General features: G+C 46.1%; 1 protein-coding gene across 1 annotated transcript in view; it reads left to right on the top strand.

Annotated features, from left to right (window-relative positions):
- Nucleotides 1-26,339, top strand: part of slc1a7a (solute carrier family 1 member 7a) — an 86,248-nt gene that overhangs the window by 37,158 nt on the left and 22,751 nt on the right. The window contains exon 3 of the mRNA XM_052476167.1: nt 23,152-23,367. Within this exon, the coding sequence (XP_052332127.1) occupies nt 23,152-23,367 (216 nt within the window). The remainder of the gene's footprint in view (nt 1-23,151; nt 23,368-26,339) is intronic.

The raw sequence follows: 26,339 nt of genomic DNA on the forward strand, positions 1-26,339 counted from the left end.
CTGCTCTGCTCTGTTACTCTGTGCTCCGTTCTGGTTATCTGTTCTGTTCTAATCTGCTCTGCTCTGCTCTGCTCTGTTCTGTTCTGTTCTGCTCTGTTCTAACTGCTCTGTTCTACTATGTTAGCCTCTGTTCTGTTCTGCTCTTTTCTGTTCTACTCTGTTCTGTTCTACTCTGCTCTGCTCTGTTCTACTCTGCTCTGTTCTACTCTGCTCTGCTCTGTTCTGTTCTGTTCTATCTGTTCTGTTCTGTTCTGTTCTACTCTGTTCTGTCTACTCTGCTCTGCTCTGTTCTGTTCTGTTCTGTTAGCCTCTGCTCTGCTCTGTTCTGTGGTTCTGTTCTACTAAATTCTTACTCTGCTCTGCTCTGTTCTGCCTCTGTTCTGTTGTACTCTGTTCTGTTCTGTTCGGTTCTGTTCTGTTCTAGTCTGCTCTGCTCTGTTCTACTCTGCTCTGCTCTGTTCTGCTCTGTTCTGTTCTGTTCTGCTCTGCTCTGTTCTACTCTGCTCTGCTCTACTCTGTTATCTGCTCTGCTCTGCTCTGTTCTGTTCTAATCTACTCTGTTCTGCTCTGTTCTGTTCTACTCTGTTCTGTTCTGTTCTATCTGTTAAATCTGTTCTGTTCTGTTCTACTCTGTTCTGCTCTGTTCTACTCTGTTCTGCTCTGTTCTGTTTTACTTTGCTCTGTTCTACTCTGCTCTACTCTGTTCTGCTCTGTTCTGTTCTGCTCTTTTCTGTTCTATTCTGTTCTGTTCTACTCTGCTCTGTTCTACTCTGCTCTGCTCTGTTCTACTCTGCTCTGCTCTGTTCTACTCTGCTCTGCTCTGTTCTGTTCTGATCTACTCTGTTCTGTTCTGTTCTACTCTGCTCTGCTCTGTTCTGTTCTACTCTGCTCTGCTCTGTTTACATTTACATTTAAGTCATTTAGCAGACGCTCTTATCCAGAGCGACTTACTCTGTTCTACTCTGCTCTGTTCTGTTCTACTCTGCTCTGCTCTGCTCTGTTCTACTCTGCTCTGCTCTACTCTGCTCTACTCTGCTCTGCTCTGCTCTGCTCTGTTCTGTTCTGCTCTACTCTGTTCTGTTCTACTCTGTTCTGCTCTGTTCTGTTCTATTCTGCTCTGTTCTGTTCTACTCTGTTCTGCTCTGCTCTGTTCTACTCTGCTCTGCTCTACTCTGCTCTACTCTGCTCTGCTCTGCTCTGCTCTGTTCTGCTCTACTCTGTTCTGCTCTGTTCTGTTCTGTTCTACTCTGTTCTGTTCTGTTCTACTCTGTTCTGCTCTGTTCTGTTCTGTTCTACTCTGTTCTGCTCTGTTCTACTCTGTTCTGCTCTGTTCTGTTTTACTTTGCTCTGTTCTACTCTGCTCTACTCTGTTCTGCTCTGTTCTGTTCTGCTCTTTTCTGTTCTATTCTGTTCTGTTCTACTCTGCTCTGTTCTACTCTGCTCTGCTCTGTTCTACTCTGCTCTGCTCTGTTCTGTTCTACTCTGCTCTGCTCTGTTCTGTTCTGTTCTACTCTGCTCTGTTCTGTTCTACTCTGCTCTGTTCTGTTCTACTCTGCTCTGCTCTGTTCTGTTCTACTCTGCTCTGCTCTGTTCTGTTCTACTCTGCTCTGCTCTGTTCTGTTCTACTCTGCTCTGTTCTGTTCTACTCTGCTCTGCTCTGTTCTGTTCTACTCTGCTCTGCTCTGTTCTGTTCTACTCTGCTCTGCTCTGTTCTGTTCTACTCTGCTCTGTTCTGTTCTGTTCTGTTCTACTCTGCTCTGCTCTGCTCTGTTCTGTTCTATTCTACTCTGTTCTACTCTGCTCTGCTCTGCTCTGTTCTGTTCTACTCTGTTCTGTTCTGCTCTGTTCTACTCTGTTCTGTTCTGCTCTGCTCTGCTCTGTTCTGTTCTACTCTGTTCTGTTCTGTTCTACTCTGTTCTGTTCTGTTCTACTCTGCTCTGCTCCGTTCTGTTCTACTCTGTTCTGTTCTACTCTGCTCTGTTCTGTTCTGTTCTGCTCTGTTCTACTCTGCTCTGTTCTACACTGCTCTACTCTGCTCTGCTCTGTTCTACTCTGCTCTGCTCCGTTCTGTTCTACTCTGTTCTGTTCTACTCTGCTCTGCTCTGCTCTGTTCTGTTCTGCTCTGTTCTACACTGCTCTGTTCTACTATGCTCTACTCTGTTCTGTTCTGCTCTTTTCTGTTCTACTCTGTTCTGTTCTACTCTGCTCTGCTCTGTTCTACTCTGCTCTGTTCTACTCTGCTCTGCTCTGTTCTGTTCTGTTCTGCTCTGTTCTGTTCTGTTCTACTCTGTTCTGTTCTACTCTGCTCTGCTCTGTTCTGTTCTGTTCTGTTCTACTCTGCTCTGCTCTGTTCTGTTCTACTCTGTTCTACTCTGGTCTGTTCTGTTCTACTCTGCTCTGCTCTGTTCTGTTCTACTCTGTTCTGTTGTACTCTGTTCTGCTCTGTTCGGTTCTGTTCTGTTCTACTCTGCTCTGCTCTGTTCTACTCTGCTCTGCTCTGTTCTGCTCTGTTCTGTTCTGTTCTGCTCTGCTCTGTTCTACTCTGCTCTGCTCTGTTCTACTCTGCTCTACTCTGCTCTGCTCTGCTCTGTTCTGTTCTGCTCTACTCTGTTCTGCTCTGTTCTGTTCTGTTCTACTCTGTTCTGTTCTGTTCTACTCTGTTCTGCTCTGTTCTGTTCTGTTCTACTCTGTTCTGCTCTGTTCTACTCTGTTCTGCTCTGTTCTGTTTTACTTTGCTCTGTTCTACTCTGTTCTGCTCTGTTCTGTTCTGCTCTTTTCTGTTCTATTCTGTTCTGTTCTACTCTGCTCTGTTCTACTCTGCTCTGCTCTGTTCTGCTCTGCTCTGCTCTGTTCTGTCTTCTGTTCTGTTCTGTTCTGTTCTACTCTGCTCTTCTGCTCTGTTCTGTTCTATTCTCTGTTCTACTCTGCTCTGCTCTGCTCTGTTCTGTTCTACTCTGTTCTGATCTGCTCTGTTCTACTCTGTTCTGTTCTACTCTGCTCTGCTCTGTTCTGTTCTGTTTTGTTCTACTCTGCTCTGCTCTGTTCTGTTCTACTCTGCTCTGTTCTGTTCTACTCTGCTCTGCTCTGTTCTGTTCTACTCTGTTCTGTTGTACTCTGTTCTGCTCTGTTCGGTTCTGTTCTGTTCTACTCTGCTCTGCTCTGTTCTACTCTGCTCTGCTCTGTTCTGTTCTGTTCTGTTCTGCTCTGTTCTGTTCTGTTCTGTTCTGTTCTACTCTGTTCTGTTCTACTCTGCTCTGCTCTGTTCTGTTCTGTTTTGTTCTACTCTGCTCTGCTCTGTTCTGTTCTACTCTGCTCTGTTCTGTTCTACTCTGCTCTGCTCTGTTCTGTTCTACTCTGTTCTGTTGTACTCTGTTCTGCTCTGTTCGGTTCTGTTCTGTTCTACTCTGCTCTGCTCTGTTCTACTCTGCTCTGCTCTGCTCTGTTCTGCTCTGTTCTGTTCTGTTCTGCTCTGCTCTGTTCTACTCTGCTCTGCTCTACTCTGCTCTACTCTGCTCTGCTCTGCTCTGTTCTGTTCTGCTCTACTCTGTTCTGCTCTGTTCTGTTCTACTCTGTTCTGTTCTGTTCTACTCTGTTCTGCTCTGTTCTGTTCTGTTCTACTCTGTTCTGCTCTGTTCTACTCTGTTCTGCTCTGTTCTGTTTTACTTTGCTCTGTTCTACTCTGCTCTACTCTGTTCTGCTCTGTTCTGTTCTGCTCTTTTCTGTTCTGTTCTGTTCTGTTCTACTCTGCTCTGTTCTGCTCTGTTCTGTTCTACTCTGCTCTGCTCTGTTCTGTTCTACTCTTCTCTGCTCTGTTCTGTTCTACTCTGCTCTGCTCTGTTCTGTTCTACTCTGCTCTGTTCTGTTCTACTCTGCTCTGTTCTGTTCTACTCTGCTCTGCTCTGTTCTGTTCTACTCTGCTCTGCTCTGTTCTGTTCTACTCTGCTCTGTTCTGTTCTGTTCTGTTCTACTCTGCTCTGCTCTGCTCTGCTCTGTTCTGTTCTATTCTACTATGTTCTACTCTGCTCTGCTCTGCTCTGTTCTGTTCTACTCTGTTCTGTTCTGCTCTGTTCTACTCTGTTCTGTTCTACTCTGCTCTGCTCTGTTCTGTTCTGTTCTGTTCTGTTCTACTCTGTTCTGTTCTGTTCTACTCTGCTCTGCTCTACTCTGTTCTGTTCTACTCTGTTCTGTTCTGTTCTACTCTGTTCTGTTCTGTTCTACTCTGCTCTGCTCCGTTCTGTTCTACTCTGTTCTCTTCTACTCTGCTCTGTTCTGTTCTGTTCTGCTCTGTTCTACTCTGCTCTGTTCTACACTGCTCTACTCTGCTCTGCTCTGTTCTACTCTGCTCTGCTCCGTTCTGTTCTACTCTGTTCTGTTCTACTCTGCTCTGCTCTGCTCTGTTCTGTTCTGCTCTGTTCTACACTGCTCTGTTCTACTATGCTCTACTCTATTCTGTTCTGCTCTTTTCTGTTCTACTCTGTTCTGTTCTACTCTGCTCTGCTCTGTTCTACTCTGCTCTGTTCTCTCTGCTCTGCTCTGTTCTGTTCTGTTCTGCTCTGTTCTGTTCTGTTCTACTCTGTTCTGTTCTACTCTGCTCTGCTCTGTTCTGTTCTGTTCTGTTCTACTCTGCTCTGCTCTGTTCTGTTCTACTCTGTTCTACTCTGCTCTGTTCTGTTCTACTCTGCTCTGCTCTGTTCTGTTCTACTCTGTTCTGTTGTACTCTGTTCTGCTCTGTTCGGTTCTGTTCTGTTCTACTCTGCTCTGCTCTGTTCTACTCTGCTCTGCTCTGTTCTGCTCTGTTCTGTTCTGTTCTGCTCTGCTCTGTTCTACTCTGCTCTGCTCTGCTCTGTTCTGTTCTGCTCTACTCTGTTCTGCTCTGTTCTGTTCTGTTCTACTCTGTTCTGTTCTGTTCTACTCTGTTCTGCTCTGTTCTGTTCTGTTCTACTCTGTTCTGCTCTGTTCTACTCTGTTCTGCTCTGTTCTGTTTTACTTTGCTCTGTTCTACTCTGTTCTGCTCTGTTCTGTTCTGCTCTTTTCTGTTCTATTCTGTTCTGTTCTACTCTGCTCTGTTCTACTCTGCTCTGCTCTGTTCTGTTCTACTCTGCTCTGCTCAGTTCTGGTCTACTCTGCTCTGTTCTGTTCTGTTCTACTATGTTCTACTCTGCTCTGCTCTGCTCTGTTCTGTTCTACTCTGTTCTGATCTGCTCTGTTCTGTTCTACTCTGCTCTGCTCTGTTCTGTTCTGTTCTGTTCTACTCTGTTCTGTTCTGTTCTGTTCTACTCTGCTCTGCTCTGCTCTGTTCTGTTCTACTCTGTTCTGTTCTGTTCTACTCTGTTCTGTTCTGTTCTACTCTGCTCTGCTCCGTTCTGTTCTACTCTGTTCTGTTCTACTCTGCTCTGTTCTGTTCTGCTCTGTTCTACTCTGCTCTGTTCTACACTGCTCTACTCTGCTCTGCTCTGTTCTACTCTGCTCTGCTCCGTTCTGTTCTACTCTGTTCTGTTCTACTCTGCTCTGCTCTGCTCTGCTCTGTTCTGTTCTGTTCTGCTCTGTTCTACACTGCTCTGTTCTACTATGCTCTACTCTGTTCTGTTCTGCTCTTTTCTGTTCTACTCTGCTCTGCTCTGTTCTGTTCTGTTCTGTTCTACTCTGTTCTACTCTGCTCTGTTCTACACTGCTCTACTCTGCTCTGCTCTGTTCTACTCTGCTCTGCTCCGTTCTGTTCTACTCTGCTCTGTTCTACTCTGCTCTGCTCTGTTCTGTTCTGTTCTGCTCTGTTCTGTTCTGTTCTGTTCTGTTCTACTCTGTTCTGTTCTACTCTGCTCTGCTCTGTTCTGTTCTGTTTTGTTCTACTCTGCTCTGCTCTGCTCTGTTCTGTTCTACTCTGTTCTACTCTGCTCTGTTCTGTTCTACTCTGCTCTGCTCTGTTCTGTTCTACTCTGTTCTGTTGTACTCTGTTCTGCTCTGTTCGGTTCTGTTCTGTTCTACTCTGCTCTGCTCTGTTCTACTCTGCTCTGCTCTGTTCTGCTCTGTTCTGTTCTGTTCTGCTCTGCTCTGTTCTACTCTGCTCTGCTCTACTCTGCTCTACTCTGCTCTGCTCTGCTCTGTTCTGTTCTGCTCTACTCTGTTCTGCTCTGTTCTGTTCTGTTCTACTCTGTTCTGTTCTGTTCTACTCTGTTCTGCTCTGTTCTGTTCTGTTCTACTCTGTTCTGCTCTGTTCTACTCTGTTCTGCTCTGTTCTGTTTTACTTTGCTCTGTTCTACTCTGCTCTACTCTGTTCTGCTCTGTTCTGTTCTGCTCTTTTCTGTTCTGTTCTGTTCTGTTCTACTCTGCTCTGTTCTGCTCTGTTCTGTTCTACTCTGCTCTGCTCTGTTCTGTTCTACTCTGCTCTGCTCTGTTCTGTTCTACTCTGCTCTGCTCTGTTCTGTTCTACTCTGCTCTGTTCTGTTCTACTCTGCTCTGCTCTGTTCTGTTCTGTTCTACTCTGCTCTGCTCTGTTCTGTTCTACTCTGCTCTGCTCTGTTCTGTTCTACTCTGCTCTGTTCTGTTCTGTTCTGTTCTACTCTGCTCTGCTCTGCTCTGCTCTGTTCTGTTCTATTCTACTATGTTCTACTCTGCTCTGCTCTGCTCTGTTCTGTTCTACTCTGTTCTGTTCTGCTCTGTTCTACTCTGTTCTGTTCTACTCTGCTCTGCTCTGTTCTGTTCTGTTCTGTTCTGTTCTACTCTGTTCTGTTCTGTTCTACTCTGCTCTGCTCTGCTCTGTTCTGTTCTACTCTGTTCTGTTCTGTTCTACTCTGTTCTGTTCTGTTCTACTCTGCTCTGCTCCATTCTGTTCTACTCTGTTCTGTTCTACTCTGCTCTGTTCTGTTCTGTTCTGCTCTGTTCTACTCTGCTCTGTTCTACACTGCTCTACTCTGCTCTGCTCTGTTCTACTCTGCTCTGCTCCGTTCTGTTCTACTCTGTTCTGTTCTACTCTGCTCTGCTCTGCTCTGTTCTGTTCTGCTCTGTTCTACACTGCTCTGTTCTACTATGCTCTACTCTGTTCTGTTCTGCTCTTTTCTGTTCTACTCTGTTCTGTTCTACTCTGCTCTGCTCTGTTCTACTCTGCTCTGTTCTACTCTGCTCTGCTCTGTTCTGTTCTGTTCTGCTCTGTTCTGTTCTGTTCTACTCTGTTCTGTTCTACTCTGCTCTGCTCTGTTCTGTTCTGTTCTGTTCTACTCTGCTCTGCTCTGTTCTGTTCTACTCTGTTCTACTCTGCTCTGTTCTGTTCTACTCTGCTCTGCTCTGTTCTGTTCTACTCTGTTCTGTTGTACTCTGTTCTGCTCTGTTCGGTTCTGTTCTGTTCTACTCTGCTCTGCTCTGTTCTACTCTGCTCTGCTCTGTTCTGCTCTGTTCTGTTCTGTTCTGCTCTGCTCTGTTCTACTCTGCTCTGCTCTGTTCTACTCTGCTCTACTCTGCTCTGCTCTGCTCTGTTCTGTTCTGCTCTACTCTACTCTGTTCTGCTCTGTTCTGTTCTGTTCTACTCTGTTCTGTTCTGTTCTACTCTGTTCTGCTCTGTTCTGTTCTGTTCTACTCTGTTCTGCTCTGTTCTACTCTGTTCTGCTCTGTTCTGTTTTACTTTGCTCTGTTCTACTCTGCTCTACTCTGTTCTGCTCTGTTCTGTTCTGCTCTTTTCTGTTCTATTCTGTTCTGTTCTACTCTGCTCTGTTCTACTCTGCTCTGCTCTGTTCTGTTCTACTCTGCTCTGCTCAGTTCTGGTCTACTCTGCTCTGTTCTGTTCTGTTCTACTCTGCTCTGCTCTGCTCTGTTCTGTTCTATTCTACTATGTTCTACTCTGCTCTGCTCTGCTCTGTTCTGTTCTACTCTGTTCTGATCTGCTCTGTTCTACTCTGTTCTGTTCTACTCTGCTCTGCTCTGCTCTGTTCTGTTCTGTTCTACTCTGTTCTGTTCTGTTCTGTTCTACTCTGCTCTGCTCTGCTCTGTTCTGTTCTACTCTGTTCTGTTCTGTTCTACTGTTCTGTTCTGTTCTACTCTGCTCTGCTCCGTTCTGTTCTACTCTGTTCTGTTCTACTCTGCTCTGTTCTGTTCTGCTCTGTTCTACTGCTCTGTTCTACACTGCTCTACTCTGCTCTGCTCTGTTCTACTCTGCTCTGCTCCGTTCTGTTCTACTCTGTTCTGTTCTACTCTGCTCTGCTCTGTTCTGTTCTGTTCTGCTCTGTTCTACACTGCTCTGTTCTACTATGCTCTACTCTGTTCTGTTCTGCTCTTTTCTGTTCTACTCTGTTCTGTTCTACTCTGCTCTGCTCTGTTCTACTCTGCTCTGCTCTGTTCTGTTCTGTTCTGTTCTGCTCTGTTCTGTTCTGTTCTGTTCTACTCTGTTCTGTTCTACTCTGCTCTGCTCTGTTCTGTTCTGTTTTTCTTCTACTCTGCTCTGCTCTGTTCTGTTCTACTCTGTTCTACTCTGCTCTGTTCTGTTCTACTCTGCTCTGTTCTGTTCTACTCTGTTCTGTTGTACTCTGTTCTGCTCTGTTCGGTTCTGTTCTGTTCTACTCTGCTCTGCTCTGTTCTACTCTGCTCTGCTCTGTTCTGCTCTGTTCTGTTCTGTTCTGCTCTGCTCTGTTCTACTCTGCTCTGCTCTACTCTGCTCTACTCTGCTCTGCTCTGCTCTGCTCTGTTCTGTTCTGCTCTACTCTGTTCTGCTCTGTTCTGTTCTGTTCTACTCTGTTCTGTTCTGTTCTACTCTGTTCTGCTCTGTTCTGTTCTGTTCTACTCTGTTCTGCTCTGTTCTACTCTGTTCTGCTCTGTTCTGTTTTACTTTGCTCTGTTCTACTCTGCTCTCCTCTGTTCTGCTCTGTTCTGTTCTGCTCTTTTCTGTTCTATTCTGTTCTGTTCTACTCTGCTCTGTTCTACTCTGCTCTACTCTGTTCTGCTCTGTTCTGTTCTGCTCTTTTCTGTTCTATTCTGTTCTGTTCTACTCTGCTCTGCTCTGTTCTGTTCTACTCTGCTCTGTTCTGTTCTGTTCTGTTCTGTTCTACTCTGCTCTGCTCTGCTCTGTTCTGTTCTATTCTACTATGTTCTACTCTGCTCTGCTCTGCTCTGTTCTGTTCTACTCTGTTCTGTTCTGCTCTGTTCTACTCTGTTCTGTTCTACTCTGCTCTGCTCTGTTCTGTTCTACTCTGTTCTGTTCTGTTCTACTCTGCTCTGCTCTGCTCTGTTCTACTCTGTTCTGTTCTACTCTGCTCTGCTCTGCTCTGTTCTGTTCTACTCTGTTCTGTTCTGTTCTACTCTGTTCTGTTCTACTCTGCTCTGCTCCGTTCTGTTCTACTCTGCTCTGTTCTGTTCTGTTCTGCTCTGTTCTACTCTGCTCTGTTCTACACTGCTCTACTCTGCTCTGCTCTGTTCTACTCTGCTCTACTCTGCTCTGCTCTACTCTACTCTGCTCTGCTCTGTTCTACTCTGCTCTGCTCCGTTCTGTTCTACTCTGTTCTGTTCTACTCTGCTCTGCTCTGCTCTGTTCTGTTCTGCTCTGTTCTACACTGCTCTGTTCTACTATGCTCTACTCTGTTCTGTTCTGCTCTTTTCTGTTCTACTCTGTTCTGTTCTACTCTGCTCTGCTCTGTTCTACTCTGCTCTGTTCTACTCTGCTCTGCTCTGTTCTGTTCTGTTCTGCTCTGTTCTGTTCTGTTCTGTTCTGTTCTGTTCTACTCTGTTCTGTTCTACTCTGCTCTGCTCTGTTCTGTTCTGTTCTGTTCTACTCTGCTCTGCTCTGTTCTGTTCTACTCTGTTCTACTCTGCTCTGTTCTGTTCTACTCTGCTCTGCTCTGTTCTGTTCTACTCTGTTCTGTTGTACTCTGTTCTGCTCTGTTCGGTTCTGTTCTGTTCTACTCTGCTCTGCTCTGTTCTACTCTGCTCTGCTCTGTTCTGCTCTGTTCTGTTCTGTTCTGCTCTGCTCTGTTCTACTCTGCTCTGCTCTGTTCTACTCTGCTCTACTCTGCTCTGCTCTGCTCTGTTCTGTTCTGCTCTACTCTGTTCTGCTCTGTTCTGTTCTGTTCTGTTCTACTCTGTTCTGCTCTGTTCTGTTCTGTTCTACTCTGTTCTGCTCTGTTCTACTCTGTTCTGCTCTGTTCTGTTTTACTTTGCTCTGTTCTACTCTGCTCTACTCTGTTCTGCTCTGTTCTGTTCTGCTCTTTTCTGTTCTATTCTGTTCTGTTCTACTCTGCTCTGTTCTACTCTGCTCTGCTCTGTTCTACTCTGCTCTGCTCTGTTCTGTTCTACTCTGCTCTGCTCTGTTCTGTTCTGTTCTACTCTGCTCTGTTCTGTTCTACTCTGCTCTGCTCTGTTCTGTTCTACTCTGTTCTGTTCTACTCTGTTCTGCTCTGTTCTACTCTGTTCTACTCTGCTCTGTTCTGTTCTACTCTGCTCTGCTCTGTTCTGTTCTACTCTGTTCTGTTCTACTCTGTTCTGCTCTGTTCTGCTCTGTTCTGTTCTACTCTGTTCTGTTCTGTTCTGTGCTGCTCTGCTTGTCCTTTCTTTTTTTTGCAGAGGGAAAACTATAATCAGTCAGACTGTGAATGTGGAGGGTGATTATCTCTGATGCATGCACATGTGCGCGCATGGAGGGTTGATACTACTACTACTGTAGAGGGTTGATACTACTACTACTACTGTAGAGGTTTGATACTACTACTACTGTAGAGGGTTGATACTACTACTACTACTGTAGAGGGTTGATACTACTACTACTACTACTGTAGAGGGTTGATACTACTACTACTGTAGAGGGTTGATACTACTACTACTACTGTAGAGGGTTGATACTACTACTACTACTGTAGAGGGTTGATACTACTACTACTACTGTAGAGGGTTGATACTACTACTACTACTATAGAGGGTTGATACTACTACTACTACTGTAGAGGTTTGATACTACTACTACTACTGTAGAGGGTTGATACTACTACTACTACTGTAGAGGGTTGATACTACTACTACTACTGTAGAGGGTTGATACTACTACTACTACTGTAGAGGGTTGATACTACTACTACTGTAGAGGTTTGATACTACTACTACTACTGTAGAGGGTTGATACTACTACTACTACTGTAGAGGGTTGATACTACTACTACTACTGTAGAGGGTTGATACTACTACTACTACTGTAGAGGGTTGATACTACTACTACTACTGTAGAGGGTTGATACTACTACTACTACTGTAGAGGGTTGATACTACTACTACTACTGTAGAGGGATGATACTACTACTACTACTGTAGAGGGTTGATACTACTACTACTACTGTAGAGGGTTGATACTACTACTACTACTGTAGAGGGTTGATACTACTACTACTACTGTAGAGGGTTGATACTACTACTACTACTGTAGAGGGATGATACTACTACTACTACTGTAGAGGGTTGATACTACTACTACTACTGTAGAGGGTTGATACTACTACTACTGTAGAGTGTTTATATTGGAACCATTTACTCTGATTAATGTAAACAAAGTGCCAGTGCTGTGTTGATTTCCATGTAGTTTGTATGTTATTAGTGTTAAAGTAAACATCCCTGGAGGGGTCATTCCTTCCAACTTAAGAATACATCATTATTCCTGAGGTACTGCATCAACCAAATCTACATGGTTAGCTGATATGTTTATTTGCATTTCTTAGAAGACAATAGTGCTCTAATTTCTAAGAAGACTGATGTTCTGGCATCTAAAACATATACTGTATATTCAATTTACATATGGAGGAAAATCCACAACTGCTCTGCTTTGCTCTCAATTGTAAGAAGATTGTTTTGTCAGCCAAGTCTTCATGGCGATGTGATGAATCCCTTCTGCCTGGCTCTTCACTGATATTTCTCCAAGAACCTTGATTATTCCCGGCTTGACCTTTCCTCTTTGACACATCTCTTATCTCAGAAGACTATTGATTCCCATGGGCTTGTCCTCTCCCGAGGATGGCTCAATCGAACATTACAGTACTGTTGAATCAAGAAGGAGTGTTTTTTTTAAATTGCCTGTATGTTTCTGTACAGCACTTTGAGATATCGGCTGATGTAAGAAGGGCTTTATAAATAAATATTATTTGATTTTGATGTTGATGATGGATGACAGGGCTTTTCCATATTATACTGTATGCAATACTGATTGACAGGAAATAGCAGAGATGACAGAAATCTTCTGCTTTTGGAATCAAAAGGTGATGTATCTGTATGTGTCATCAGGCCAACAGGGGTCCTATGTTAGAGGTCAAAGGGCAGACTAATACCTAGCTGACTGGGGAAACATGAAGGACATTTTTCTGTTGTTCTTCTCCTCCGTTAGGAGGAAGAGGTAGCGAGTAAGATAACAGCGCTTGCCTAAAATCACATCCAGCAGCATATTTGTGTTCGCCTGGTCCAAAATCCGTTGACGCTGTCTTGCCAACATCTATGGCAAGAGAGCACAAAACTATCTGAAACCGGGCTATATTTGTGATAATTATCAGTCACATTTATCACAAGATGAAACTCTTGAAATATCAGTCACAGGCCTCTCTGGCACCAACTCTGTTGTATTTGACCTTGGGAAATCAACCGATGATAATTCTGATCAGTTCTGAAGTCTGATGTCTCCAGGCGTGAGTATCATTCCTTTGTTTAATAATTAACATCTAATTCTTTTTTTTGTCACCCCATGAATGATGTTGTCTGATGAGCTCTGTGTAGCAGTCTTTATTGTTCATTGGGTGATTTTTATTCTTCTCATTGACTTCAATGTGTATCTTTCTATTTAAAAAAAATCTGCATCCCAACACCTCTGATAAACCATAGATGGGAAATGTATTGACTTCTAATTAATGCACTTGCTTTCATTTGTGACCCACACGGACAGATTGTTCACATGTGGAAGGGGTGTGTATCTGTCATCACCAAATGGCTCTCTTGTGTAGACTAAGATTACGTTCCAAATAGAGCCCTATTCCCTTTATAGTGCACTACTTTTGACCAGGGCTCATAGTGCACTATATAGGGAATTGGATGTTATTTGGGCCCCGAGTCTGGATGAATCAGAGAGCCTGCCTGGCTGAAGTCCAATGCTTTTGTCATTCTCATTAGAGCTAACGGGAGCTGTATCGTGAGTGTACATGTTAATGGCATCTGAGGGTTGGTTGTACCCCCGGGCACAGAGAAAAGAAGAGAAGAAAACATCAACAACTGTTCTTATAAATAATAATTATACATCATTTCAGCACCCGGAACTAAATCTGTGTTAAAGGGACATCAGCATGTGAAATAGGCATGTTTCTGCTGTATCAAATCAAATGTATTTATATAGCCCTTCTTACATCAGCTGATATCTCAAAGTGCTGTGCAAAAACCCAGCCTAAAACCCCAAACAGCAAGCAATGCAGGTGTAGAAGCACGGTGGCTAGGAAAAACTCCCTAGAAAGGCCAAAACCTAGGAAGAAACCTAGAGAGGAACCAGGCTATGTGGGGTGGCCAGTCCTCTTCTGGCTGTGCTGGGTGGAGATTATAACAGAACATGGCCAAGATGTTCAAATGTTCATAAATGACCAGCATGGTCAAATAATAATAATCACAGGCAGTGACAACAGTTGAAACTGGAGCAGCAGCACGGCCAGGTGGACTGGGGACAGCAAGGAGTCATCATGCCAGATAGTCCTGAGGCATGGTCCTAGGGCTCAGGTCCTCTGAGAGAGAGAAAGAAAGAGAGAAAGAGAGAATTAGAGAGAGCATACTTAAATTCACACAGGACACCAGATAGGACAGGAGAAGTACTCCAGATATAACAAACTGACCCTAGCCCCACGACACATAAACTACTGCAGCATAAATACTGGAGGCTGAGACAGGAGGGGTCAGGAGACACTGTGGCCCCATCCGATGAGACCCCCGGACAGTGCCAAACAGGAAGGATATAACCCCACCCACTTTGCCAAAGCACAGACCCCACACCACTAGAGGGATATATTCAACCACCAACTTACCATCCTGAGACAAGGCCGAGTATAGCTGTATGTTTTGTAATAATAATGAAAGAGGTAGAAGATTGAGCAAGATAAGTGTTTCGATGACATCATTTGTTGTGCATCTTTCCGACCCACCAAACACAAATCCTCAATTTTCATATATGTTGATGTTGGGGCGCTGCTGGAGAAAACGTGTCATGAGAGAATAAATCAAATCAAAAATCAAATCAAATTTTATTTGTCACATACACATACATAACAGATAATATATCTCAGTGATAAATAATCCATTATGTAAGCAAAATACTTTATAAGGAGCCATAAAGACTTCAGAATGCTGTATTATAATTCCTTATAAAGCACAATGAATGCATTCAAATGTATTGCAAATAAATGATAGTATCCTCAAAGAAAGTGTACGTTGAATGCTCTAAGAGGGCAAGTACAAGCACTATAACTTTCTTTTCAACATGCTAGCCTCTGTTTTGTGCCTCCTGAACATCACCCTCCTGAGCGGAACTTCCTGTAAGTCCCTCTGCACTAAAGTGCAGGTAGACCGCCCCCCACACACACACACTGAGACATCTCTGGGTCATTATGGCCTAGTAATGTGTGTTATTATAAATGTATGTTACAAGATTCTCTGGTCTGATGACACCAAGATTGAACTATTTGGCCTGAATGCCAAGAGTCACGTCTGGAGGAAACCTGGCACCACCCCTATGGTGAAACATGTGGGGATGTTTTTAAGAGGCGGGGAGACTAGTCAGGATTGAGGGAAAGATGAACGGAGCAAAGTATAGAGATCCTTGCTGAAAACCTGCTTCAAAGCACTCCGGACCTCAGACTGAGGTGAAGGTTCAGCTTCCAACAGGATAACGACCCTAACCACACTGCCAAGACAACGCAGGAGTGGCTTTGGGACAAGTCTCTGAATGTCCTTGAGTAGCCCAGCCAGAGCCCGGACTTGAACCCGATCTAACATCTCTGGAGAGACCTGAAAATAGCTGTGCAGCTAAGCTCCCCATCTAACCTGACGGAGCTTGAGGGGATCTGCAAAGAAGAATGGGGGAAACTCCCCAAATACAGGTGTGCCAAAGTTGTAGCGTCATACACAAGAAGACTCGAGGCTGTAAACACTGCTAAAGGTGCTTCAAGAAAGTACTGAGTAAAGGGTCTGAATTAAAATATCATATTTCATTCACTGCCTCATGTGCCCATCTTCTGCTGTACCCCCACCATCCCCCTGACCACAGTGAACACCTGTCTTTGATCTGGCTGGTAAGAGGAATGCCTCCTCTCTTTGATCTGGCTGGTAAGATGAACACCTCCTGTCTTTGATCTGGCTGGTAAGAGGAACACCTCCTCTCTTTGATCTGGCTGGTAAGAGGAACACCTCCTCTCTTTGATCTGGCTGGTAAGAGGAACACCTCCTCTCTTTGATCTGGCTGGTAAGAGGAACACCTCCTCTCTTTGATCTGGCTGGTAAGAGGAACACCTCCTCTCTTTGATCTGGCTGGTAAGAGGAACACCTCCCCTCCTTGATCTGGCTGGTAAGAGGAACACCTCCTCTCCTTGATCTGGCTGGTAAGAGGAACACCTCCTCTCTTTGATCTGGCTGGTAAGAGGAACACCTCCTCTCCTTCATCTGGCTGGTAAGAGGAACACCTCCTCTCTTTGATCTGGCTGGTAAGAGGAACACCTCCTCTCCTTGATCTGGCTGGTAAGAGGAACACCTCCTCTCCTTGATATGGCTGGTAAGAGGTTTGTGAAGATCAAGGACAATAATTATTCCAGAAAGCTGTTTCAGCCTCGGCACGGTTTCCATCCTCAGCAGGAGGGTAGGATGGTTCACTGCACATATGTCCCAAATGGCACCTTATTCCCTTTTCCCATATGGGCCCTGTTCAAAAGTTGTGTGCTATCTAGAGAATGGAGTGTAATTTGGACCGCAGATTGGATAGGATGGAGTCATAGCACGAAATAGCAGAGAAAATATTCAGTGATTCACTCCAACCCACTGGCCAAACAACACAGGATTCAACTTTGGGCAGTTAGTGACACATCTTGTCTTCATCCCAAATGGCACCCAATTCCCTATATAGTGCACTACTTATGACTAGGGCCCATAGGGCTATGCTCAAAATAACTGCACTTTGTAGGGAATAGGGTACCATTTGGGATGCATTCCTTGTCTGTCCAGCTCTGGGGCATCATAGAGTCAGATTGATGTCTCCTCCATTTCCACTTCAGCATAAATGCTCTCTGGTACTAAATGTTATTAAATCTGCTACACGTGTTCCCATTGATCCAGTGTGTTTTCTATGCTTTTTCGTGACATAAAGGTTGATAATGATTATTTGCGACATCACATCACAGCCTCAGCCTCAGTACTGTAGTACCAGTACAAAAATACATTTGGAAAGACTGGGGAAGGCTGCATGAATCAAATGAAATCTGAATGACAATCTTACTGCGATAGACTGGGGACAAGATGGCGTCGACAGAGATGTTCGCCTCTCTTCAAGTCCTTAGGAAACTATGCAGTATTTAGTTTTTTTAATGTATTATTTCTTACATTGTTACCCCAGGAAATCTTAAGTCTTATTACATACAGCCGGGAGGAACTATTGGATATAAGAGCAAAGTCAACTCACCAACATTATGACCAGGAATACGACTTTCCCAAAAACAGATCCTCTGTTTGGACCACCACCCAGGACAATGGATCTGATCCCAGTACGCGACCCAAAACAACCGCACTGCAGAAGGGGCAGATGGAGCAGCCTCCTGTTCAGGCTCTGTAGACGTACACATCGCCCACTGCTCCAGAGTATACTACTCGCCAATGTCCAGTCTCTTGACAAAGTAGACTAAATTGGAGCAAGGTTTTGATGTCTCTCTGCCTTCCAGAGAGACATCAGAGATTGTAACATTCTCTGTTTCACGGAAACATGGCTCTCTCGGGATATGTTGTCGGAATCGGTTCAGCCACCGGGCTTCTCCATGCATCGCGCCGACAGAGATAAACACCTCTCTGGGAAGAGGGAGGACGGGGGTGTATGCTTCATGATTAATGACTCATGGTGTAATCATAACAATATATAGGAACTCAAGTCCTTCTGCTCACCCGACCTAGAATGCATTACAATCAAATGTCGGCCATATTACCTCACAAGAGAATTCTAGTCAGTTATCGTCACAGCGGTGTACACTCCCCCTCAAGCAGACACCACAACAGCCCTCAAGGAACTTCAATGGACTATGTAAAATGGAAACCATATATCCTGATGCTGCATTTATTGTAGCTGTGGATTTTAACAAAGCAAGTTTGAGAACAAGGCCACCTAAATTCTATCAGCGTATTGATTGTAGTACTCGCGGGGGTAATACACTAGAACACTGCTACTCTAACTTCCACGATGCATACAAAGACCTCCCCCGCCCTCCCTCTGGCAAATCCGACCCCGGCACCATCTTGCTCCTACCGTTTAATAGGCAGAAACTCAAACAGGACGTACCAGTGACTAGAACCATTCAACGCTGGTCTGACCAATCGAAATCCATGCTTCAAGATTGTTTTGATCATGTGGACTGGGATATGTTCCTGGTAGCCTCAGAGAACAACATCGATCTATACACTGACTCAGTGACTGAGTTTATTAGGAAGTGCATTGGAGATGTTGTACCCACGGTGACTATTAAAACCTACCCTAACCAGAAACAGTGGATGGATGACGGCATTCACGCAAAACTGAAAGCGCGAACCATCACATTTAACCATGGAAACAGGTCTGGGAATATGGTTGAATATAAACAGTGTATTTGTTCCCCCTGCAAGGCAATCAAACAAGCAAAATGCCAGTACAGGGACAAAGTGGAGTCGCAATTCAATGGCTCAGACACGAGATGTATATGGCAGGATCTACAGGAATCTACAGGATCTACAGGAATCTACAGGATCTACAGGAAATCACAGACTACAAAAATAAAACCTTCCATGTCACGCTTTGAGACAAACTAAACACCTTCTTTGCCCGCTTTGAGGATAATACAGTGCCACCGTCGCAGCCCGCTAACAAGGACTACACCCCCCCTTCTCCGTGGTAAAACATTTAAGCGTGTTAACCCTCGCAAGGCTGGTGGCCCAGACGTCATCCCTAGCCGCGTCCTCAGAGCACGCGCAGACCAGCTGGCTGGTGTGTTTACAGACATATTCAATTGCGCCCTATCTCAGTCTGCTGTAACCCACACGCTTCAAGATGGCCACCATTGTTCCTGTGCCCAAACAGTGACACTTTAATTAATGCCACTTTAATAATATTTACATATCTTACATTACTCATCTCATATGTATATACTGTATTTTATACCGTCTAGTTGCACCTTGCCTATGCCGCTCGGCCATCGCTCATCCATATATTTATATGTACATATTCTCATTCACCCCTTTAGATTTGTGTGTATTAGGTAGTTGTTGGGGAATTGTTAGATTACTTGTTAGATATTACTGCACTGCAGGAACTAGAAGCACAAGCATTTCACTACACTCGCATTAACATCTGCTAACCATGTGGAGGAGAAGAGTGAAGGAGAGGATCAGTTCAATTTGATTTGATTTGAAGGCTACATGAATCAAATGAAATCTGAATGACCGTTTTACTGCGATAGACTGGGGAAGGTGACATGAATCAAATTAAATCTGAATGACCGTCTTACTGCGATAAACCTAAAATCCTATCTAAATAGTCTCAGTTGTTTTCTTGAACTTAGTCTGACCTTTCTTGACATGATTTAACAGCAACCCTTTTTCTCTGGTTGTTTTGGGGGCAGATTAATGTTATGTGTGAAAGGACAAGGAGAGGAGGAGAGGAGAGGAGAGAAGGAGAGGAGGAGCAGAGGAGGGGAGTAGATGAGAAGGGGAGGAGGAGAAGAGGAGAGGAAAGGAGGAGAGGAGAGTAGGAGCAGAGGAGTGGAGTAGAGGAGGGAAGATGAGAGGAGGAGAGGACAAAGTAGCAGAGAAGGGGAGAGGATAGGAGGACAGGAGAGGAGGAGAGGAGAGGATGAGAGGAGGAGGGGGGTAGAGGAGGGAAGATGAGAGGAGGAGAGGACAAAGTAGCAGAGAAGGGGAGAGGATAGGAGGACAGGAGAGGAGGAGAGGATGAGAGGAGGAGAGGAAAGGAGGAGAGGAAGGGGAGGAGGGGAGTAGAGGAGGAGAGGAGAGGAGGAGGGGAGTAGAGGAGGAGAGGAGAGGAGGAGAAGAGGGGAGGAGAGGAGGAGAGAGGAGAGGAAAGGAGGAGGGGAGAAGAGGAAAGGGGAGTAGAGGAGGAGAGAGGAGAGGAGGAGAGAGGAGAGGAGGGGAGGAGAGGAAAGGGGAGTAGAGGAGGAGAGAGGAGAGGAGGGGAGGAGAGGAAAGGGGAGTAGAGAGGAGAGAGGAGAGGAGGGGAGGAGAGGAAAGGGGAGTAGAGGAGGAGAGAGGAGAGGAGGAGAGAGGAGAGGAGGAGAGAGGAGAGGAGAAAGGGAGGAAGCCATGTTTAATTTACCACTGCTAACTGTCCACCCGGCTGCTCTGATGGGGAATATCTAAATAGTCTGTTGTTTTCCTGAACTTAGTCTGACCTTTTTTGACATGATTTAACAGCAACCCTTTTTCTCTGGTTGTTTTGGGGCAGATTAATGGGGGAGGACAAAGGGGAGGGGGAGGACAAAGGGGAGGACAAAGTAGCAGAGAAGGGGAGAGGATAGGAGGACAGGAGAGGAGGAGAGGAGAGGATGAGAGGAGAGGAGGAGGGGAGGAGAGGAAGGGGAGGAGGGGAGTAGAGGAGGAGAGAGGAGAGAAGGAGGGGAGTAGAGGAGGAGAGGGGAGGAGAGGAGAGGAGAGGAGGAGGGGAGGAGAGGAGACGAGAGGAGGAGAGGAGAGGGGGGTGGAGAGGAGAGGAAAGGGGAGTAGAGGAGGAGAGAGGAGAGGGGGAGAGAGGAGAGGAGGAGAGGAGGAGAGAGGAGAGGAGGAAGGGAGAGGGGGAGAGAGGAGAGGAAAGGGGAGTAGAGGAGGAGAGAGAAGATGGGGAGAGAGGAGAGGAGGAGAGGAGGAGAGAGGAGAAGAGGAAGGGAGAGGGGGAGAGAGGAGAGGAAAGGGGAGTAGAGGAGGAGAGAGAAGATGGGGAGAGAGGAGAGGAGGAGAGAGGAGAGGAGGAGAGGAGGAGAGAGAAGATGGGGAGAGAGGAGAGGAGAGGAGGAGAGGAGGAGAGAGGAGAGGAGGAAGGGAGAGGGGGAGAGAGGAGAGGAAAGGGGAGTAGAGGAGGAGAGAGAAGATGGGGAGAGAGGAGAGGAGGAGAGAGTAGAGGAGGAGAGGAGGAGAGGAGAGGGGGAGAGAGGAGAGGAGGAGAGGAGGAGAGGAGGAGAGAGGAGAGGAGGAAGGGAGGAAGCCATGTTTAATTCACCACTGCTCTGCTCTAACTGTCCACCCGGCTGCTCTGATGGGAAATATCTGGAGACAGTCACGCACAGCTCAGAAACATCTGTGGCCTTTCCTTATATAAAAGGCTCCTGTCTTTCTCTATCTCTCTGGTTTAGTAACAGGTTGCTTGAGGATACTGACAGACTGACTTCAAGAATCTGCCATTTTCTTTCAATGACCTCTGACATCATGTTTTGTAATGATTGTTGCTGTTAGACGTATTGTGGCAGAAGCTCCCTGAGAAACCCTGGTTGTTGTCATTTGATCAAAGATGGAGAAACTGGCTGCTGGTTGAGCAAAATTATGTTGGATTCATGATGATTCCTGATGGTTTATGATAATTCATGATGATTCATGCTGATTCATGACAATTCATAATGATTTATGACGATTCATGATGATTCGTGACAATTTATGATGATTCATGATGATTTATGATGATTCATGATGGTTTAGGATGATTCATGAGGATTTATGATGATTCATGATGATGTTTCAACCAGCCAATGAGAGTGGTTCTAATACACTGCTCAAAAAAATAAAGGGAACACTTAAACAACACAATGTAACTCCAAGTCAATCACACTTCTGTGAAATCAAACTGTCCACTTAAGAAGCAACACTGATGGACAATAAATTGCACATGCTGTTGTGCATCTCTCTCTCTTTCCTGACCCATTTTGTTTCCACCCATCTCTCTCTCTTTCCTGACCCATTCTGTTTCCACCCATCTCTCTCTCTTTCCTGACCCATTCTGTTTCCACCCATCTCTCTCTCTTTCCTGACCCATTCTGTTTCCACCCATCTCTCTCTCTTTCCTGACCCATTCTGTTTCCACCCATCTCTCTCTCTTTCCTGACCCATTCTGTTTCCACCCATCTCTCTCTCTTTCCTGACCCATTCTGTTTCCACCCATCTCTCTCTCTTTCCTGACCCATTCTGTTTCCACCCATCTCTCTCTCTTTCCTGACCCATTCTGTTTCCACCCATCTCTCTCTCTTTCCTGACCCATTCTGTTTCCACCCATCTCTCTCTCTTTCCTGACCCATTCTGTTTCCACCCATCTCTCTCTCTTTCCTGACCCATTCTGTTTCCACCCATCTCTCTCTCTTTCCTGACCCATTCTGTTTCCACCCATCTCTCTCTCTTTCCTGACCCATTCTGTTTCCACCCATCTCTCTCTCTTTCCTGACCCATTCTGTTTCCACCCATCTCTCTCTCTTTCCTGACCCATTCTGTTTCCACCCATCTCTCTCTCTTTCCTGACCCATTCTGTTTCCACCCATCTCTCTCTCTTTCCTGACCCATTCTGTTTCCACCCATCTCTCTCTCTTTCCTGACCCATTCTGTTTCCACCCATCTCTCTCTCTTTCCTGACCCATTCTGTTTCCACCCATCTCTCTCTCTTTCCTGACCCATTCTATTTCCACCCATCTCTCTCTCTTTCCTGACCCATTCTGTTTCCACCCATCTCTCTCTCTTTCCTGACCCATTCTGTTTCCACCCATCTCTCTCTCTTTCCTGACCCATTCTGTTTCCACCCATCTCTCTCTCTTTCCTGACCCATTCTGTTTCCACCCATCTCTCTCTCTTTCCTGACCCATTCTGTTTCCACCCATCTCTCTCTCTTTCCTGACCCATTCTGTTTCCACCCATCTCTCTCTCTTTCCTGACCCATTCTGTTTCCACCCATCTCTCTCTCTTTCCTGACCCATTCTGTTTCCACCCATCTCTCTCTCTTTCCTGACCCATTCTGTTTCCACCCATCTCTCTCTCTTTCCTGACCCATTCTGTTTCCACCCATCTCTCTCTCTTTCCTGACCCATTCTGTTTCCACCCATCTCTCTCTCTTTCCTGACCCATTCTGTTTCCACCCATCTCTCTCTCTTTCCTGACCCATTCTGTTTCTACCCATCTCTCTCTCTTTCCTGACCCATTCTGTTTCCACCCATCTCTCTCTCTTTCCTGACCCATTCTGTTTCCACCCATCTCTCTCTCTTTCCTGACCCATTCTGTTTCCACCCATCTCTCTCTCTTTCCTGACCCATTCTGTTTCCACCCATCTCTCTCTCTTTCCTGACCCATTCTGTTTCCACCCATCTCTCTCTCTTTCCTGACCCATTCTGTTTCCACCCATCTCTCTCTCTTTCCTGACCCATTCTGTTTCCACCCATCTCTCTCTCTTTCCTGACCCATTCTGTTTCCACCCATCTCTCTCTCTTTCCTGACCCATTCTGTTTCCACCCATCTCTCTCTCTTTCCTGACCCATTCTATTTCCACCCATCTCTCTCTCTTTCCTGACCCATTCTGTTTCCACCCATCTCTCTCTTTCCTGACCCATTCTGTTTCCACCCATCTCTCTCTCTTTCCTGACCCATTCTGTTTCCACCCATCTCTCTCTCTTTCCTGACCCATTCTGTTTCCACCCATCTCTCTCTCTTTCCTGACCCATTCTGTTTCCACCCATCTCTCTCTCTTTCCTGACCCATTCTGTTTCCACCCATCTCTCTCTCTTTCCTGACCCATTCTGTTTCCACCCATCTCTCTCTCTTTCCTGACCCATTCTGTTTCCACCCATCTCTCTCTCTTTCGGCTCGCTGTCTACGGTTTTATTATGATTGTTATTCTTATTGTTTATTATTGTTTCTCTTATTCTCTTTGGGATTACCAGTCTGGCTCCTTCCTCCTAACCGTTCTGTTCTTCTCTCTAGTTTGATGTCGGGGCTGGCAGCCCTGGACGCCAAGTGTTCCAGCCGCCTGGGCATCATGACCGTCTCCTACTACCTGTGGACCACCTTCGTGGCGGTGGTGGTGGGCATCCTCATGGTTACCATCATCCACCCAGGTGGCGCCGCCCAGAAGGAGGACAACGAGGACAGCGGCAAGCCAATCATGAGCTCCGCTGATGCCCTGCTTGATCTGATTCGGTAAGAGACAGATCATTAAATTTACCTTTGACCTTTGTTGTTGTGTCCAATGTAATTGGATTGTTTTAATGTCAGCCTACATTGAAGGTTCAAGGGTTTTTCTTATTCACGTTTACAATAAACACAACATTTGTTTCCTCAGTACATATTCAAACAGGAATATGACTTTATCACTTTTTCATCAAGCCTCTGTACTCCACGACTGTTGACCTTTGAATGGCTTTTGCCGCTCAATCAATCAAGTAATTTTACATAGCACTTTTTTTTAATGAAAGCAACATTTTATTTACAAGTGCCTTACACATTAACCTGGCTACTGCTGATTCATAAGACTCCCATCAAGAGACCTTTGTGTTTGAGGCAGGCTTTAGAAAAATATTTTTTGGGGACAAGACTGTGTGTGTGTCTGTGTGTGTCTGCCTGCATGCATGTGAGATTGTAACAGGAAGCTAACGGGGCTTCCTGCTCTTAGCTTCACCTCATCTCTTAACAACAACAACCCTCATAATAACCATTGTGCTTTCCAAATTGCACTCTATAGTGCACTATGGGCCCTAGTCAAGAGTAGTGCACTATAAAGGGAATAGGGTGTCATTTGGGATGTTGTCTATGTAGCAAATAACCATGGCCCTCAATATACCCTAATGCTTTATTAAAAGGGTCTTTCTTGGTTGCTCTGCCATGGAGGGGCGGAGGGACGGAGGGATGGAGGGGTGGAGGGGATGGGGGGGTGGAGGGGTGGAGGGGATGGAGGGGATGGAGGGTGGAGGGGATGGAGGGGTGGAGGGTTGGAGGGGATGGAGGGGTGGAGGGGTGGAGGGGATGGAGGGGTGGAGGGGGTGGAGGGGTGGAGGGGATGGAGGGGTGGAGGGACGGAGGGACGGAAGGGTGGAGGGGATGGGGGGGATGGAGGGGTGGAGGGTGGAGGGGATGGAGGGGTGGAGGGGTGGAGGGGGATGGGGGATGGAGGGTGGGGGATGGAGGGGTGGAGGGACGGAGGGATGGAAGGGTGGAGGGGATGGAGGGGTGGAGGGGATGGAGGGGATGGAGGGGTGGAGGGGATGGAGGGGATGGAGGGGTGGAGGGGTGGAGGGGATGGAGGGGTGGGGGGTGGAGGGGATGGAGGGGTGGAGGGGTGGAGGGGATGGAGGGTGGAGGGGATGGAGGGGTGGAGGGACGGAGGGATGGAAGGGTGGAGGGGATGGGGATGGAGGGGTGGAGGGGATGGGAATGGAGGGGTGTAGGGGTTGGGGGTGGAGGGGTGGAGGGGATGGGGATGGAGGGGTGGAGGGGATGGGGTGGAGGGGTTCCAGGTTTTGGTCTTTCTAGTGAGTTTTTCCTAGCCACCGTGCTTCTACACCTGCATTGCTTGCTGTTCCGGCGCCGACAGAGATGGCCGCCTCGCTTCGCGTTCCTAGGAAACTATGCAGTTTTTTTTTTTTACGTGTTATTTCTTACATTAGTACCCCAGGTCATCTTAGGTTTCATTACATAGAGTCGAGAAGAACTACTGAATATAAGATCAGCGTCAACTCACCATCAGTACGACCAAGAATATGTTTTCTGCGACGTGGATCCTGTGTTCTGCCTTACAAACAGGTCAACGGATTTGATTCCATGCAGCGACCCCAAAAAACGACTTCGTAAAAGAGGGAAACGTAGCGGTCTTCTGGTCAGACGCCGGACACGGGCACATCGTGCACCACTCCCTAGCATTCTTCTTGCCAATGTCCAGTCTCTTGACAACAAGGTTGATGAAATCCGAGCAAGGGTAGCATTCCAGAGGGACATCAGAGACTGTAACGTTCTCTGCTTCACGGAAACATGGCTCACTGGAGAGACGCAATCCGGGGCGGTGCAGCCAACGGGTTTCTCCACGCATCGCGCCGACAGAAACAAACATCTTTCTGGTAAGAAGAGTGGCGGAGGCGTATGCCTCATGACTAACGAGACATGGTGTGATGAAAGAAACATACAGGAACTCAAATCCTTCTGTTCACCTGATTTAGAATTCCTCACAATCAAATGTAGACCGCATTATCTACCAAGAGAATTCTCTTCGATTATAATCACAGCCGTATATATCCCCCCCCCAAGCAGACACATCGATGGCTCTGAACGAACTTTATTTAACTCTTTGCAAACTGGAAACCATTTATCCGGAGGCTGCATTCATTGTAGCTGGGGATTTTAACAAAGCTAATCTGAAAACAAGACTCCCTAAATTTTATCAGCATATCGATTGCGCAACCAGGGGTGGTAAAACCTTGGATCATTGTTACTCTAACTTCCGCGACGCATATAAGGCCCTGCCCCGCCCCCCTTTTGGAAAAGCTGACCACGACTCCATTTTGTTGATCCCTGCCTACAGACAGAAACTTAAACAAGAGGCTCCCATGCTGAGGTCTGTCCAACGCTGGTCCGACCAAGCTGACTCCACACTCCAAGACTGCTTCCATCACGTGGACTGGGACATGTTTCGTATTGCGTCAGATAAAAATATTGACGAATACGCTGATTCGGTGTGCGAGTTCTTTAGAACGTGCGTTGAAGATGTCGTTCCCATAGCAACGATAAAAACATTCCCTAACCAGAAACCGTGGATTGATGGCAGCATTCGTGTGAAACTGAAAGGGCGAACCACTGCTTTTAATCAGGGCAAGGTGTCTGGTAACATGACCGAATATAAACAATGCAGCTATTCCCTCCGCAAGGCTATTAAACAAGCTAAGCGTCAGTACAGAGACAAAGTAGAATCTCAATTCAACGGCTCAGACACAAGAGGCATGTGGCAGGGTCTACAGTCAATCACGGACTACAAGAAGAAACCCAGCCCAGTCACGGACCAGGATGTCTTGCTCCCAGGCAGCCTAAATAACTTTTTTGCCCGCTTTGAGGACAATACAGTGCCACTGACACGGCCTGCAACGAAAACATGCGGTCTCTCCTTCACTGCAGCCGAGGTGAGTAAG

Source organism: Oncorhynchus keta, chromosome 23 (genome assembly GCF_023373465.1).
Source record: "Oncorhynchus keta strain PuntledgeMale-10-30-2019 chromosome 23, Oket_V2, whole genome shotgun sequence".
Lineage (NCBI taxonomy): Eukaryota > Metazoa > Chordata > Actinopteri > Salmoniformes > Salmonidae > Oncorhynchus > Oncorhynchus keta.